Source organism: Acanthisitta chloris, unplaced genomic scaffold (genome assembly GCF_000695815.1).
Source record: "Acanthisitta chloris isolate BGI_N310 unplaced genomic scaffold, ASM69581v1 scaffold2745, whole genome shotgun sequence".
NCBI classification, from domain to species: domain Eukaryota; kingdom Metazoa; phylum Chordata; class Aves; order Passeriformes; family Acanthisittidae; genus Acanthisitta; species Acanthisitta chloris.
Window position 1 is genome coordinate 68,463 of NW_008672977.1, and position 17,949 is coordinate 86,411.

Here is a 17,949-nt window from a genome sequence, read left to right on the forward strand (position 1 = left end):
ATGTATTGAGCTTACAGTTGTCAATGGCGCAGTTGAGAGCCTTTGGGTAAGGATTAAGGGACAAACAAGCAATGCATATGTCATTGTGAGAGTCTACTGTAGGGCACCCAGCCAGGATGATGATGCCAGTGAATTATTCTTCGAGGAACTACGGTACACCTTCAAATCACCTGCCCTTGTCCTTATGGGATTACATCAGGCTGGCACCCAGTCACTAGTGGGGTTCTGTGGGGCTACATCTTAGACCCAGCGCTCTTCAACATCATAAATGACTTGGATGCAGGACTTGAAGGTATACTAAGTTTGCTCATGAAATCAAATTGGGAGGAGCTGTTGGCTCCCTTGAAGGCAGAGAGACCTGGGCAAATTAGAGGGCTGGGCAATCACCAACCATATGAAGTTTAACAAAGACAAGTGCCAGATTCTGCACTTGGGATAGAGCAACTCTGGATGTATCTACAAACTGGGGAATGAGAGGCTGGAGGGCAGTACCACAGGAAGGGATATAGTCAGTGGCAAGTCGAATATGGATCAGAAGTATACCCTGGCAGCCAGGAGGGCCAGCCATGTCCTGGGGTGCATCAAGCAGAGCATTGCCAGCCTGTCAAGGGAGGTGATTGTCCTACTCTGCTCTGCGGTGGTGCAGCCTCAACTTGAGTATTGTGTCCTGGTTTGGGTGCCACAGTATAAGAAAGGTAAAAAGTTTTAAAAAGCTTCCAGAAGAGGGCTACAAAGATGGTAGAGGAGAAACCATATGAGGTGCAGCTGAGATCACTTGGTCTGTTCAGCCTGGAGAAGAGGAGGCTGAGGAAAGACTTCATCGCAGTCTACAAGTTCCTTATAAGGGGAAGCTGCAGGCAGGCACTGATTTCTCTGATGACCAGTGACAGGACCCAAGGGAACAGCATGAAAATATGTCAGGGGAGGTTTAGGTTAGATATTAGGAAAAGGTTCTTTGCCCAGAGGGTGATTGGGCACTGGAACAGCTCCCCAGGGAAGTGGTCACAGCACCAAGCGTGACAGAGTTCAAGAAGCATTTGGGCAACACTCTTAGGCACAGGATGTGATTCTTGGGGCTGTCCTGTGCAGGGCCAGGAGTTGGACTTTGATGATCTGCATGTATCCCCTTTCAACTCAGGAGATTCTACGATTGTATCAATAATATTGTATACGTGGGTTTGAGTTCTCTTTCTTTTTTAATTCCTAGTATTTGCACAAGCTTTTCAAAAGAGACCACCACAAAGGCCAGCGATATCATGAGAAACAGATCAGCCTTTATGCTGAATATGATCGACCAAACTTACTACCATTTCTCAGAGACAGCACACACTGTCCCCTGGAGAAGGTAAGCCCCAATAATCTAAACACAGGTCCTCGATTTTTATGTCTGGTCTGTAGCTTGTAGAGTCGTGAATTTCTAACTGTGTCTGGCACTGCCCTCTACTGCCAAAAGGAGTTTGTGACCATCACTTGCAGAAGTTTGGTTTGCAGAGCTGATGGCAGCTGAGACCTTCCTCTCGGTTCACAGAGCAGGAACTGGTGGGGATTTTTAATACAGTGGTTCTGAATTCACACTTGATGCATACCTGCAGCATATCTGCTCATCAGTGCCTGGCCTGACTGAACAGCAGGTTGCGGCTGCAACAACCATTTTGCCAAATCTGGGAGCTGTCAGTGTAAGATCTTGCAGAATCAGTAGCTGTTAACTGGAGTTTTTCTACCTTTATATTATTCTAAGGTCATAAGTTACTTTCAAATAATATACATAAGATAATAGTCGCTGAACTAAAAGAGCTACAAGTGTTTACTTCAACTAATAGACTTCGGGTTTTACAGAGTACCAGGTTTCCACCTGCTTAGTTTTTTATATTGTTTTCTGGTTTCCTTTTTTGCTCTTTCTTGTCAAATTAAAAAAATAAAGGTAAGGCCATTCTTGAGTTTTTCCACTGCTTGAAGTGAATCAAGCGGAAATTCTAAGTCTTCCTCTTTAGTTGGGTCAATATTTTATTATTTGTATTTCTTGCTGTTAATGGCTGAGCAGAACAGACCTTGTGAAAGGATGCCTATCTGCATGCAGCAGGTGTAATGGTGACACCAGGGGAGTAGTTTTAAGTGTAATACTGAATATTGCATTTTATGGGGTTAGTATTTAAGAGAACCAGTACTGTTCCTGGCACCTCTTGTTTTGCATGCTTTTGTCACCTTTACTGTGCAACCACGGGAGACACTGGAAAATACTCTCTTAGGGTTGTAGACTTAGTTTTTGTTGAAACCATTGCCTGAAACTAGATTGACTCAGTGATGGTTTTTTAGGCAGTGAACCCAAGAGGCTTCCATGCAAAGACTTTTGTCTGTGATACTGGCTTGGTTTTAACTTTCTGATTCTCTCTTAGTTTTTGCCTTATTATTTGTGTGATCATGGATTTATGTATAAAACGTTACCTGTATTTTTTTCTTCTTTTAGTGCAAATTAGTTTTAATTATTGCAGATCCGGCCTCCTATCTTTGGTGATGGGTGGTGTAGAAAACTGCTATGTGCAAGCACATTGCTGGCACTGCTTTGCTGAAGTTATGGGCTGTGAGTAGGAATATGTAAGAGATCCATGAACTTCTGGAATGTGTGGTACATTAATCACCAAAGTGAGAAAAAGATATTAGAAAAAACTGTCATTCTAACCTTAATGTTAAAATGTTAGTATGTTTCAGTAAGAAGCTAAGGAAGAGGGAAAAAACACCAACACTAAATAAAAGCTAGTTGAATTTACTGTCACTACTAATTCTGTATACTTCTTACAATGCATAGCATATAGTAACACTTTTTGCCACATACAGATCTTTGTTCTAAAGAAACAAAAAGAGGACTAAGTATTTCCCAGTTACCAATATTTTCAATTCCTGTTAAGCACGTTCCAGTGGAAAAAAAATCACACTCATTATTGCTTTAAATAAATTATAAACCCGGCAGGAAGAAAGAATTCTTATTCTTTAGAAGGAAGCCACTGTTATTCAGGGGCAGTTTAACAAATGTTTTATAAAATGAGCTGGAGGAGAAATAGGAATGTTACCTGTTTTCCTCTAGAGGGAGCACGACAGTCAGGAAACGTGCAGCATCCAGAACTACTGAATATGTGGTACTTTGTAATTTTACTTCTAAGTGGAGAGGGAAAAAAAGGCTGTCAACTGTGTTTATAGCTTATTACTATTATTCATACCTTCATTCACCTGAAATATCTGCTGGTACCTACCCATATCCATAACACCAAATTCGTTGTCCATATCTCTAATCATCATAGTAAAATTACTCCATAGTAATCTTCATAGTAAATAAAGATAATTCCATCTGAAATAATGAGAATGGAAGGAAAAGTTAATTTCTACCTACATCTTTAGTTGTAGCTGTATTTTATGCATTTACAGTTTAGATTTCCAAGTGTGAAAGTCTTTATTGGTGAATAGTTGTCTTTACAGGAATGCTATGAATCTTGAGTTTGCTCTCAGTTTCCAAACTGGAAACAGACATGACATCATTTATGGCATACCAGCCCTGCCAATTTCCTGTTACAAAAAACTTGTTGGTAATCAGTTTAGTAGATTGAGGGATTGTGCTGGTTTTCAACTACACACAGATTTTGTAACTGCTCATGGTATTTAGCCCTCAGGTCTTTAAACCAAATTTACAAGAAATGCTTCCTCCATATTATTTCATATTTGTGCTAGATTATTTTTGCACTGTTTTCTTGGTACAAAGTTTGGAGGGCACTCCATCTCCCAAAACCATTCTGGTTACCCTGAGGACATCTGCAGCCTTGTGTTATGAATGAGTGTCAAGCAGATGTACATCACTAGAGACCTCGTAAGTCCACCCACAGAAAGCAAGTCTTGACAGCAGATAACCTTAATGCTTTTGGATTAACCAACTTTTGGAAGCGGAATAGAGAAGCTGTCAGTAGATGTAAAGGCACAGATTGAGATGGTCCAGACTGAAATACTTGTCCTGTCCCCAGATTTATTCAGTCTCAGAGAAAAATTTTATTAAGTGTCATGGAGTTTCTCTTCTTAATTAATGCCAGAGGACCTGACAGTGCTTATTAAGGGAGCTGTGTTTCTGTCAAAATGAGTAATGCAACTTCATGGAAAAATGTTTTTAAGCCGCTTGCAGCATTCATGATCAATAAAATACCATGTTACATGGTTTCACGTATTCTCTTTACCTCCTCCCTTCCCTTCAAGGCTCTTGAGATCTGCCAGCAGAGGAACTTTGTAGAAGAGACAGTCTATCTTCTGAGTAAGTAGCGCTCAGTGTGATAAATTGCAACACACTTTTAATCTTGTAATAAAGTTTATGCTGTGAAAATATATGATGTATTGTCTAATATCATTTAACATGCTTTCCCAGAGACAAAGTTGGTACACAGTCAGTACAACCAAATAACATGATTTATAAAATAAAGCAAAGAACTGGATGATTAACATGGTGTCTTAACTCCATATATTGTGTTACTGTGTTTCTGACTTGGTGTTTTTCCAGGGTTTTGGACGTGTTGGGGAGGCTGTGGAGAACAAGTTGGGATGGGAGGTATTTTTAATAGAGTCTCCAAGGGAAGAGTAATACTGTCAGTTTTGAAGAGAGAGGGGAAATAAAATATATGTTTTATTCTGAATACATCTCAGAAACTTAGTATTGTCTTTTGCTGAGATGGAAGATTTGCTTATATTGCCTTCTGTCTTTTCTCTTTTTCTTTTTTTTTTCATAAACTTTATTGTAAATTAACTCCTTCATCAGGCCAAGCATTCTACCTCTGAATGAGAGGCATTGTAAGACTAGGATTTTTATGTATGTTTATGCATTAGTCGTGAACAGAATGGAAACTATTTTTTTAATCTCTGGTTCAGTAAAAAGAATGTTTTGTGCACCATTTGAGAGCAGAGCAGGATTTTTTTAAAAAGCAGTTTGGCATTTCTACTACTTTTTTCCTCCTCTTACTTTTCATGGGTGTAAGCTGTGCTATACTAACTGCAAACTAGGAGTGCCCTTGTGGGCACTTAAAGGGGGTATTTCATGTCATAGTTGACATGCATGCACATGCACACACTGCAGATGTTGCTGCAGTTCAGAACCCCTCGTATGGCCCAACACATCCTTGAGAAAGCCTGCAGGTTCCAGTCCAGCAAAGTGTCCAAGCACTTGGTCAGACTGTACTGATTGCTCTGGGATTTGCATTCCTACATTTCAATTATATTAGATTTGGTCTTGGTTGAATTAGTTTGAGGCAACTTCACACTTAGAAAATTCATATTGAAAGAGCTTCTTAGAGCACTGAGCATTGATATGCACTTAGTAGTTAGAACCTGTTTACTTATTTTTTCTTCTAGGCAGAATGGGTAATAGCCGCAGTGCCTTGAAGATGATAATGGAAGAGTTGCAAGATGTAGATAAAGCTATTGAATTTGCCAAGGAACAAGACGATGCAGAACTTTGGGAAGACCTCATTTTATATTCTATTGACAAACCACGTAAGTGGGGTAGTTTCTGAGAAGTCTTGCATGTGTATTTTTTATGGAATTCTATTGTAGTTAAAGGCGTGAATTATCCACGTGTATATTAGAGAAGGTGCTTATGTATGACCAGGGAGGTGTTGTTCAGGTTTGTGGAGCACAACATAGCTGTCCTATTGTGCATGAAAACTTGCAGTAAGGCAGCATGAGGGCATACTACAGAACAAGTAAAGAACAGAGTACAGAACAAGTATTTGGGGGTTTTAACGTTTGACTAAGCTCAGCATAGTTATGTACTTAATGACAAATCAAGAGAAGAGTAGTGCTTTTAATTTGGCAGAATGAGGCCTTGTTTTTCAGCCTCAAAACACAGTCTGCAGTCTTGATGAGGATGTTTGTGTAGTGTGTTCATTGCAACTGCTTCCCTTTGAAATTCTGAAAATGAAGAACCTATGCCTTTCTTTCCCACAGTAAAATAACTTATTTGTTTTGTTTCTGTGTTATAGAGGTAAGATATGTAATAATGAGTGTGTTTTGCCTTTCATCCATTATATGAATAAGCTACTTCAAATTAAAAGTTTAGATGGAATCAGAAATGTAAGCAGCATCAGTGCTGTTCAGGAGGCAGATTCAGAGTTCAAAGGACTGAGAAAGCAGAATTTTTTTAACTATCTGCTCCATCAGTTTTTGCAACCTCTTCTAGAGCTTTCAGTCAAGACTTTAAAGTCTCTCTTGGGATCTCTTTTCTTGGGGATTGAATGTCTTGTAGAATTACTGTCAGAATACACATCTTTTCACATTCTTTGGCTGCTAATTCTGACAGGAAGAAGCAACCAGAATCTGTTCCTCCTTTAGAAGAATGGCATTTTCAAATTACCCATACTTAAATGCAGTCCATCACCAAAAGTGATGCTACAATTAGTGACACCTTTAGAACAAAAGGGATTCAAAGCATATAGAATTCTCTCCGTTCTATCTACCTACATGCAGAGCAACTCCAGTGATACTCAGTTTAGGGGGTTGTAGAAAAAGCTCAGCCTTGAGGTTCATCCTTCTAGTGTTTTGTTTAACCAGATGCACTTCAAAAAACAAAAGACTTCTTTTGTGTCACTCTCACCAATGTTTAGAAACATGTTGAAATGAGGTTAGGTGTTTGAAAATTTGTTTTTAAATCCTGGATCTGGGAATAAAATAGTCACGTAGTGTAGTTCACTTTCTCATTCTCTTTGCTTGAATGCCCTTTTTATTGAATCAAAATGCAATAATTATTTCTGGGTTTTGTTGGAGATTCTGTTACTGCTTTTCTGAATACACTGGAAGTTCCACAAATTGCCAAACTGTATCTTCTTCTGTTTCCCAGAGTCTTGTATTCAAGTAAATACAGCTGCTAAAAACATATGAAGACTGTAAAAGAGACTTAGTGTTGACACTTAGTAGAGAACTGTCACATAATCAGCCAAAGCCTGTATCTTGTCACCAAAGCATCCTTTGATCAGATATTTTGCTGGATTGTTTTTCTTAATTTCTTTACCTCTTGGTTTTCACAGCTTTTATTACCGGTTTGTTGAACAATATCGGAACCCATGTCGATCCAATTCTTTTGATCCACCGCATTAAGGAAGGCATGGAGATTCCTAATTTGAGAGACTCACTAGTGAAAATTCTTCAGGACTACAACTTGCAGGTAAATGTTGCATTCTTCATGTGACACACATTCTCAGAGACAGCAAAACTGAACAGCATGAGAAATTGCTATCATGATTTGTTTAGTTATCTGTCATAGACACTGTAGGTTGGTACAAAACTATATCAGAAAGGGTAGAAATTTGTCAAGATACCTTGATGGCTTCTAACACTTCTGAGTATCTCTCATGCTGTCATCCAATAGAACTGGAAGCATCTTGGGTAATTCAGACTATTTTACACTGCCCAACTGTCCAGTATTGGAAAGTCTCACGACCAGTACTTTTCATTGTTTCACGTATGAGGAGGCAGAATGCAACATGCCCTCAACTGAAACATTCACCAGGTATTAGAACCATATGTTAACTGTCATAGTAACTGAAAGAAGATGAACTTATAAAATCAAAATCATGGCTGTTATGTAGAATGCATTGACATCTATGCATTAATAAACAAAAAAGAACTGCTCATTGGATTATGGGAGTTCTTATCTCAGCATAATTATACAGATACATGCAGTTACCTGCATGATTGGCTCTGATGTGTGTTTGTAAGAACTTACAAGAAACACACCCTTCAGTGTTCCTGAAAGTAGCAACAAGAGTGTTGCGTACTTTGTAAGACCTTGTAACAAAATTACTGTTGGATTAGAAGGGTATATTTAACCTTCAGAGTGATACTTACAGTTGTTTGCTGTTAGGCTTGAAATGATCCATGGATTTTGAATTGATTCATTTTGAAGTAGAGTTGATAGCACTAGGGCTAAAATTTAGATTTCATAGGAATAATAGAAATTAGGGAATGTAATTTGTGCTTGGCTTGCTTGTACAATAGCAAAACAAATAGCCAAAAAAATAATATTTCTTCAGAGAAATATAAGCTATGTCTTAAAATAAGACTGTTCCTTAAGTGTTACTGGTAATATAAAGCGCAACATTTATGAACAGATGGTGTAAATACGCTGACATTTAGGGATGTTATCACAGCTCTTGCACACTCCAAGTAGCCTTAGATTGGCGAGCTCAAATCTTATAGGACTGTTTCTGCATTCAGCATATGCTTCAGGCCATGGCTGGGACTTTAGGTAAATGTCTAAGTGGCCTCCCATTGCTGAGGGCAGTTCAGCCCTAGCTTCATCGTTACTGCTGCCTCGTTAGGTGTTTTAAAGATAGTGAGCCTTTGCCTCGCATTGTGTAGGTTCGTGGTGAGAAGACCATGACCTCTATTCTGCCCTGGCACACCTCTTGGCTTTTGGTTAAAACTTCCTGATATGTAATACCTAACATATGAGACATTTTGAACACATACAGAAATACAAATTTCATTGGCTAGGACTTTTTATTACTTATCTCTTTGGGTCTCAAGCTCTGTATGCTCCTAAGTTTTATTGTTCTCATTTTCAAAAGCAAAAAGAATCTCATGCCAAGATGGAGAAAGGAGGAGCACAGATTAAGTTAGAACCTGCTGCTTGACTTCCAAGTCACTGCCTAACATGAAAACTGTGCTGGTCTTTTATAACATTAACTTCCCAAAAGATGTTACAGCTGTGCCATTATATTATTTAATTGTGGGCACCTTTTGTATGCCCTGATAAGATTATTTTATGCTTACATCAGTATGCAGTTGCAAATTTCCTATTACACTCCTAAATTTCCATAGCGGTAAACTTAGATGTGACTTTAAATATGTGTAGGAGCTAAAAGCAGTACCTTTGACAGACTTTGGTTTTTTGAAAACAATTCTTTATATCCTAGCAAAACCAAGTAAATCAAATTGAGCAGCTGCCAAAGCATACCATATGTGATTTACAGTGTGCATTAGAGAATCCAACAAGGAAGTCCACTAATGCAACAAAACTTGGTGTCATTTTTTTTTTAATCTGGATTCTTCCTTGAATAATTTTTTATTAATGTTGGCATATTGCAGACTGATTGCTTCACTTGTAACAAATTGCCACCCACTCGACAATCCACTGCAACTGTTGTATGGGCTACTCTAAGCTCACCTCAGCTCTGAAGTAATATGGTTAACCTTTGAAATAGATCACTACCAACAAAGCATGGCACTGAGGCAGAGTTAGGTATTCTTTTGGGTAAAAGTAAAACATAGGTCATGTGAAACTTTTTTGTTAGGCTGCAACTTCAATTAAGTACTACTAATTTGCTTTTTGCTCTGGTGCTACAGCTCTGCTTTACAAGTAGGGATCTATTAACCTGCCTTACAATTCTTCCAGAATGCTGTTTTGTCTTCAACTTCAGGAAATACAATTGTGCCATGAACTTAAAACTAAGAACACTCAGTATTCTCCTAAACAGGATATTCTCCTAAGCAGGGAAAGATTTAAGTGCTCATTTAAGTGGTTTTCTGAACTGGGATTATTTGGGTACTTATTTTTGTTTGGGTTTTTTCAGTCCTGAGGATCGTCTATTATAGTGTTTTCTCTTTGTCATCATATGACTTAATGTATTAAAACCATAGTACATAATCAAGTGACACTGATTGGTTTTAGTAATAGAAGTTTATTTACTGCTGAAATAATACTGATTTTAGTGCTTAAACACAGTAGCATTCCTAAACAGCAAAGTTATAAAGACATGGACGACAAAGTTATAGTTCTCTGGATTTTAACAGGACTACTTATCAAATAAAGTGTGGTCTAAAGCTTTTTTATTACTCTTGAAGTCTAGTTCTTTGCTGCCATAAATTTAAAGATAAAATAGACACATTGGCTTAAGAGAAACCTACTTATTTGTTAGAAATGACACATTCCTAGCACTTCTTTTTATTTAATGTCAAATAAATCCCTGTTCTCTAGGTTTCTAAAGCATTGTATCACATGTCTCACAGAGAAGGCTGGTAGAAAAATCCTCCTATTTGTACACCTGTGAGTTAGTTATATGCCTGTTGTACTTTCCAAATGTACATAATAGTTGTCTCTTCAGCTATAGTCTGTACCTGAGAGAAATTTAGCCACTGCTCGTGGTGTTAGAAGAGATTTAAATACTTCCCTCATTTCAGAAAGAAATGCTTAATTTCTCACCCTTTGTATGTTCTATTCTCCACATTTTAAGATGTAAAATGAATTTGTTTAGATGCAGTACTTAAAGATTTTGTGGATTAGCCATATTACTCAAATATTGACTTACTAGTTTGCACTTCAGTTGAGCTTGCTGTAACTCTGATGAGTATGGGACATTCACCCATTCATAGAATTCACATGTATTCATTCATAATAGAGTTTATGAACTAGTAGGGCCCAATAATAATCCAGTGAATGATGCTTGAAACAGCAGTGGAATAACAGTGGAATAATTGTTAGGTTGTGCTCCTGAATGTGAATAAAATGCTGTTCAGACACCTTGGAGGCACTAGAGGGCAGGTGGCAGCTTGCACACAGGGGTCATCTGCCTTCTGGTTGTAAAGACTAAAACTAATGTGCTTTTAATTGTGGTAGTGATACCATTTGAAAGAATTTGGTTAATTGTCCTTGAGAAACTTGGACTTGGTTAAGTGCTAAGCTGAAACAATCCTGAACTTACTCCCAGAGCTCTGAGTATACCCTTTCAAATAAACTGCCTATTTCAGTGTTTTCCTTTAAAGATAATGTTAGGCATTTGCAAATCAAGACTGTTTTAATTAAATAGAAGGATTTATGCCTTCTGGTTTTAATTTTGTATCAGTATGTTCCCTAATATTGCCAGAAAACAAACTATGATTCCTTTGTGCAATATATGTTTTGGTTTCAGCTGTTTTCATTAATTTGGTTAAAAGCATTATTTCTGCACAAAACTTCCCTCTGTAGGTGTACGAAGCTGTCCTGCTTGTGCTCGCAATTATATGCTTTTAAAGGTTAAAAAAAATTCAGTTTCATCCTCTGACTGCTGTTTCTTCTTGAAAAGCGATTTCATTACAGATTTAAGCCCAATGTCAGTTTTAACTAGTTCATCATAACCCTAGGGTGCACAGTTCCATACTTCTCCCCCTTTTAATGCAGCTCCCTTTCTCTTGCCTCCAAATTACCTCTCCTGCTTCTCTTTCTGTAACTGTTAGATTATCTTCATTCCCTCCAAGTTGTTTACCTGTCTTTGGGATATTCTGTGTTGACTGAGAACATTTTGAAGCAGGCAAGCACTCATTCTGAAAGATAGACTCATTCAGTTCTCCTTACAAAAGGTTTCTAGTATTTTTTTCAAAGCTAGCGACATTTTTCTGTATTCAAACCAAAATTTAACATTTTCTGTTGCCCTTGGATAAAGTTGGAAGGGCAAAGACATACCTAGATGGTTCCTGAGATAATCAACACATTAAAATGATTAATTTTCTAAGTATTTTGTCTTGTGCAGCTGCATTCAGTTGCTAGTGCTCTGAAATGTTTTACAGCTCAATGTCTTTAATACTGGAAAGTGTCATTCACCCACTGATATGCCCGATTTGAAATGCTTACAGTGTTGCTCAATTTTAATTTTTTTAATGTATTTCAGATTTGCAGTCTCATCTGGTAGTGTGTCCTTGTTACTTCACAATGTATATGTGAAAAGATAGGGTTTTGGACAGTGTCCACCTGGCTGTAAAATCTATTATTATATTTCTTCTTAGGTATTTGCATTAGCTGTATCTTGCACTATCTTGTAACACTCAGTGTCTTCTGTAATGCAAATGATCAGGAGAAAGGAATTGACATTGCCTCTTTATACCAATTTGGTAGAGTTGTTCACCTTAGAATTGACTGTGAGTCTCTTTGGAAAGCACTTTTCAGAGTTATTGTCTTGGAAAACAAATTTCCAAACATCAGTTTGGGAGGAGGAAGAAAAGATTCCACAATTCTTATTTGGGTTTGTCATATTTTCATACTTTCTGGATTAAGTATTGTGAAACAAGGCTCTGTATAATTTTTATGCCATTGATTCCTCTGTGTTTCACAGCAGTGTCAGGCAGTGGCATGTCAATCTAATGAAAAATATTGAATAAGTTGATAGGGAGACTTTTCCTAAAGAGGAATGAACTCTTGACCTTTGGTTAGTTGTGTGGACATTTAATAGTGCTTACTAAATGACACCTATGTTTGAACAAAACACAGCTGTGTTTTCAAAGGTTTTATGATTATCGAATGTCTTTCCTAAAAAAGACAGATATGGGTAGAAGAAGTTTTGAAGTGGTTTGGAAACCAGTTCTGAGGAGCACTGTAAAAATTCCTCTCTGTTGTAATTTGTTAACACCAGCTCACAGGAAGATCATAATTTACATTAACTGTATATTTGTAAAAGATTTTGTCTCTTAGGGTTTGTTTTTGGTTTGGATTTGGTTTTTTTTATTGTGGGTTTTTAATTTCTTTATTTGGACATGATGGTAACAAGAGGTTCCTTCTTTCCCTCCTTTATAATAACTTGAAAAGTCTTAAACATTCCTTGCAGTCTCCTTGCACACACCTTGGCAGCAGAAACACAGTGGACACTTGTCAAGATAGTGGATATGTCCATCTGTTCAACAACATCTGTGTTTTGTGTTCTTTGCACCAACAGATCTTGCTGCGGGAAGGTTGCAAAAAGATACTTGTTGCCGATTCTCTGTCTTTATTGAAGAAAATGCATCGAACTCAGATGAAGGGTGTTCTTGTAGATGGTGGGTACAGAGGAAATATGATGATTTTCAATATTTTGAAGGCTTTTGCTTGGTTTGTAGACTGTCTGCTTTGGAAGATGCCCAAAAGACTGAGTGTCATACCTTATTTGTAGAGAGTAGGATACTAGCTGCTTTTCCCCTTTGCAAAGGAACTACTTGTGTCTCAAAAACTACAAGACCCAGCATGCAGCTTTTTCTCTTGATCCATTTCTGTATAGCCAGTAATGTATTATGTCCTGCAGTTTGTCTGTAAAAGTGAAAAATGCTGTTTAGTGCCAACAAGAATAGTGAGATTATAATAATCTGCAACCAAAGTAAAGGCAACGAGACAGTTGTCAGAAACAGTTGAGAATATTTTGCAAGGTGCTACTGATGCATGTGAGCAGCACTGTAATTCACACCAGCTGAGTGTTAATACCAAGATGCAAAAGCTGAGGATCAGAGCTTCAGCTACAAAATGCTGTCGACTTAACAGCCACCGATATTCCTTTTTTCCAGTCTGCCTTTTGCCTCTACAGCACTGATCCTAAACAGCCTCACTCCTGCAGTTCTGCCATCATCAGAATCAGAAGATCTAAATATTTATCAGGCTGTTATTAGAAATGCTACTTTAGTATTGCTCTTTAATTTTTAATAGACTCTGTTAGGCATCTTAAGTAAATGCTTTAAGACCAAGCTCCATTTCTGTAATATCAGTATGTTCATGCCTGCTTTATAAAAAAGTAAACATGGAGTTTGTTAACAAAGTTGTTCTAAGTTTTCTTCTGTTCTGTTTTTCCAGAGGAGAATATCTGTGAATCATGTCTGTCTCCAATACTCCCTTCAGGTAGGATGTTTTTCTAGAAGAAAGAGGTTGTCTATTTTTTTTTTAACATTATTATTATAAGAGGAACTACTGTTCACTTTTATTCGTAAAAATGTGTAGTAGTTTGGGCAGGGGCAGAGCTAACTTTCTTCACAGTGGCTAGTATGGGTCAAGCTTTTAATTCCATCAACATACATATTCTCAAAGATTATTAGAATCACAAAACTAAGGTGTTGCCACCAAATGTTGCCCACCTCTGTTGAACAATTTAGACTGAACTTGTGGATTATAAAGTTTTATGGAATATACTTTTTGTCTGAGTGGTGGAGAGTTCTTGGCTTCAGTCACTACTGCCATATTTGAAACAACTTAGTCTGTAGTTTTAAAACATCTCCTAAAGTTAGTTTAGAAACTAGAAAGACAGGATGTTATTTTGGGGGTGTATATTCTGCAAGGCAACTATAGGTCAGAAATGTCAATATAGTTGTTGGGCATCCTAAGAAGAAATATTTTTACTAGAAGAATATCTTCCATGGCATCTTCAAACAAGAAGTTGTAAAACAAATCGTATGCATGGACATTTTTGTTTGCTTGTTTCCCAAGTGTGCATCACCTGATAGAATAACTTATGTTTTTTAATCTGGTTTCTACCACTTTTCACTTACATAAATAAATAAAACAATTATACTATGATTACATGCACCAACGTACAAACAAGGAAAATCTGGCAGAGCTGAACATGCTAGTGCCTTGAGGTATGTGTGTGGAGGAAATGGAAGCCAAAGAGTAGAATGTGGATGATGCTCTTGAGTGAGATGGTTATTCTTTGGATATGTAGATGTTGTATATAGGGTTCTAGTTTGGCTAAACGTTCATGTGGAAATCAAAACCCACATCATGCATTTAGACTACTTATTGCCAAATTTTAAGATCATGACATGCAGTGTAAGCACTAGAACTGCTCAGTGTTCTGGTTCTTCTCATGCTAGAGCAAGAGTTTTTGGCTAACTTTTCTTCAAAATAGCTGAATTATTTGGTGGTAGTTTACTCTTCTCCTCCCTCCCCAAATTTAGCACGTAGCACATACTGATATGAAACATTCCTGGGGAAAAGGTATACAGCATTTAAGACACAGAATAAAATTGTTTTATCACTGAGACACATTACCTGAAACCATCACTCTCTATGGTTTGGAAATAATTATTGTTGTTGTTGTTTTTATTATTATTGTTGTTGTTATTATTAGTATGACATAGATTTTATTTATTATCTATTATATAAGCCAGAATAATTTGGAAATTAATTTGAGAGCTGTTATTGATGTTTCTCTGTGTATAATAGAATGTGGGCATATACTGCTGTAGTCACTGAGTCATTTGTTTCAATGCCCTGTTGAAATGAATTAACTTTTCTCTTTCCCAGATGCATCCAAGTCCTTCAATGTGGTAGTGTTCCACTGCAGGCATATGTTTCACAAAGAGTGCCTACCTGTATCTAACACAGTAAGGAACTAGTTTAATCCCTCTGACACCTTTGCCAAAGATGAAATGACACGTTATTTCCTTTTGTCAGCTGTGGAGAAGGGCATGGGTCTCTCAGGCATTATGTGATTACAGTAATAACTTGTGATACATAGTAGTAGGTGACTAAGGAAAAGGATTTTAGGGACACTGCATCTAAAGTTCATCCAATGTAGAAAGAAATCACTGCGGTTTGAGCAGTGTTTTATCACTTTCTGCAATCTGACTGCAGCTCTGAGACATACAGGAAATACAACCTGATTTTTTAAATTAATTGGTTTCCATTGCAGCTTTCACTCTAAGTATATTTAATTAAAGAGAAGAATAAAATTGTTTTCTCATGTGAACCATATTAAATGATTCTGACACAGAAGTCAAAAATCACTCGTTTCAGAGTGAATATTTAAATATCTTTGTAATTATCTTTATGTTCAGAACATGCTTTTCTTTATAAGTCTTTTTTTTTTTTTCAATTAACGCAAACTAAAAAAAGTAACTTCTAGATATAACCAGTTTTGAATTTAGGAATGAAAGCATTAGAATGGGAACCAAATGGCAAAGAAAATTAAAGCTAAGCTTTTCTGATTCTGTCTCTGAAAATTAACATCTAGTGAAAAAATAACTTTAGTGAATCACTTCATCTGTAAGTAACTGAACAAAGTGCTTGTAGCCATATGGTACAGCATGTATACTTAAATATGTTATGAAAATCTTATGTATTAGATCATTTGCAGGAGAAGGCCAAACAACTAGTAAATATTTGTTCAAACAGTATTTGCCACAGATTTTATTGTGAGAAATCATTTGAAATTTATCCAGCATTCTCAGTTTTCTGGGACAGGTCACCTGTAAATGGAATTTTTACATGTGACATGGATATTCCATTATATATATTAACAGATAATATGGTTGAATACACATGTTGCTACATTTCTCTAAGAGATTCTTGTTCTCTTCTTGATTTCTAGGTATCTTCTGTCCAGTTCTGCAACATATGCAGTGCCAAACACCGAGGGCCAGGAAGTGCAATCCTGGAGATGAAGAAATAGCAGTCCCCTAGTTCTCCATGCCTGTCTTTGACACTGCATCTCTTTGGACCATGCTGAGCCACTGTAGTTTCTGTTAGTCATCATTCCTGTATATAATTTTGGTTGTGATTTAAAACTGGTTTCTGTAATTTATCCAGTTTATTGAACATTTTCAAGAAAGAAAAAAGTTAAAATCTTTCCTTAGTAAGTCTTTGTTATGCAGTCTGTATTCATGGTTCCTTTGCTTAGCTCATTATTTCACTTTGGAACAGAAAAAAAATAAAATGGAAATAAAAAAACCGACAAACAAACAGTTTGAGATTTGTGTTTGCTATCAGTTCATGGCTTTGTAGTTTGGAGCCACATCAGGCTCATGGTTAGAAAAGTATATTGCTGTGAATTCAGGTCACCAAACTACTTTAGTCCTGATTTAGTCCATTGGTGACCTGTTAACCTTGAGACCCATAGGAGTCTGACTGCTTTCAGTGGAACTGCTTCAGGACTTGAAGCTGACTGTGTGCTGACTCATACCTTCAGTTAACAAACTTGTTGACTGTTGATTCCACACATTAGCTGTTTACCCTGGTTGCACATTCATAGTTTGATATAAAATGGTTAATTTCTCATTCAATCTTCACAATGCAGTAGTTTAAAGTGGGCTTTTCTCATGTTCAACTCATCCAGGAACTTTATTTTTAAATGTCAGCAGTAGGTCTTTACACTTATAAAATAAGTGTGGTTGTAGTGTATGATTTCATTTAAGAACAGATCAGATCTCTAGGAGTTTCTTTTGGTCTTAGTAATTTAACAGCTAAGTTAAATAAGTCAATTGGTTGTTAACAAAACCATATTTTTAATTTCAACAATGTTCTGTGTTGTTGATCCAAAGGAGGTGATCTTTCAGCATGTCTTCACAGTAATAGAATCTCTTTATAATGTTTGCTGATTAAATTTAATATTAGCCTTTTTTCCCGAAGAAAAGTAATTTTTCAGAATTTTAAGTGTTTAGAAATGCTAGAATTTACTCTGCATGGTTGCAGAGGCAAAATTGCCATTAAAAGTATAGATCTCTCAAAAACAGAATACTCATATTCTATTGTGATAATACAGCTAGGGAAAAAATAGAAAGTGGTGCAAATTATTTATGGACATGGAGTAGGTGGAATAACAGAAGGATAGGAGGTTTGTAGTGCAGAGCATAGTCTGCATACATCAAGCTTCACCCATAAAAATTAGTGCCTGGCTTCATAGCCGTTCGTTTTCAGCAGCTAGGACACATCCTCAGGTATATTGTTCATTTATCCATTCTTTACTACACTGGTCAGGAAAGCTGTTTTGATTCCTAGTAAACTAAATGTTCCAGTGAGCTCAAGGGTTGTTTCACCATGATATTGGAGTTATTGAATGCCATGCCTGTAGACAAGTTTTAAATCTTTTTTAAAACCCTCTTCTTCAGTGGCTCTAAGTAGTTTTTCTGTATTATATCCTAAGGCTTCCATAAACTGTCAGCTTACAAGAGAAAAAAGTCAAATTACTCCTATACAATTATGTCACAAAGTGTTCTGTAGCTCAGAGGTGTATGATAATTGCAAGCAGGTATATTTTTTACTTCAGCTTGACCTTAAATTCCCTGAAGCATTTGAGCATTCTCTGACTCAGTTTGGTAGTCTGCCATCACTGGCAATCATATTGCATTATACCCTGGCATATTCTTTGCCTTATGCAAGTAATTTTAAATTACTGTATGAAATTCTAATCAAAATCTTCTCTAAATCCAAATCTTCTTTCATTTGGACTT

General features: G+C 37.0%; 1 protein-coding gene across 2 annotated transcripts in view; it reads left to right on the plus strand.

Moving 5' to 3' along the window:
• The window catches only part of VPS41 (vacuolar protein sorting 41 homolog (S. cerevisiae)), an 83,861-nt gene extending 67,401 nt beyond the window's left edge, over positions 1–16,460 (plus strand). Inside the window, exons 20-27 of one of the 2 annotated variants that reach the window (XM_009074718.1) lie at positions 1,208–1,345; positions 4,231–4,285; positions 5,374–5,514; positions 7,044–7,180; positions 12,699–12,798; positions 13,580–13,624; positions 15,026–15,105; positions 16,092–16,460. In XM_009074718.1, coding sequence (XP_009072966.1) covers positions 1,208–1,345; positions 4,231–4,285; positions 5,374–5,514; positions 7,044–7,180; positions 12,699–12,798; positions 13,580–13,624; positions 15,026–15,105; positions 16,092–16,172 — 777 coding nt within the window. In that variant the 3' untranslated portion in view covers positions 16,173–16,460. The remainder of the gene's footprint in view (positions 1–1,207; positions 1,346–4,230; positions 4,286–5,373; positions 5,515–7,043; positions 7,181–12,698; positions 12,799–13,579; positions 13,625–15,025; positions 15,106–16,091) is intronic. The other variant, XM_009074719.1, reaches the window with a different exon arrangement.
• The last annotated feature ends 1,489 nt before the right edge of the window (positions 16,461–17,949 follow it).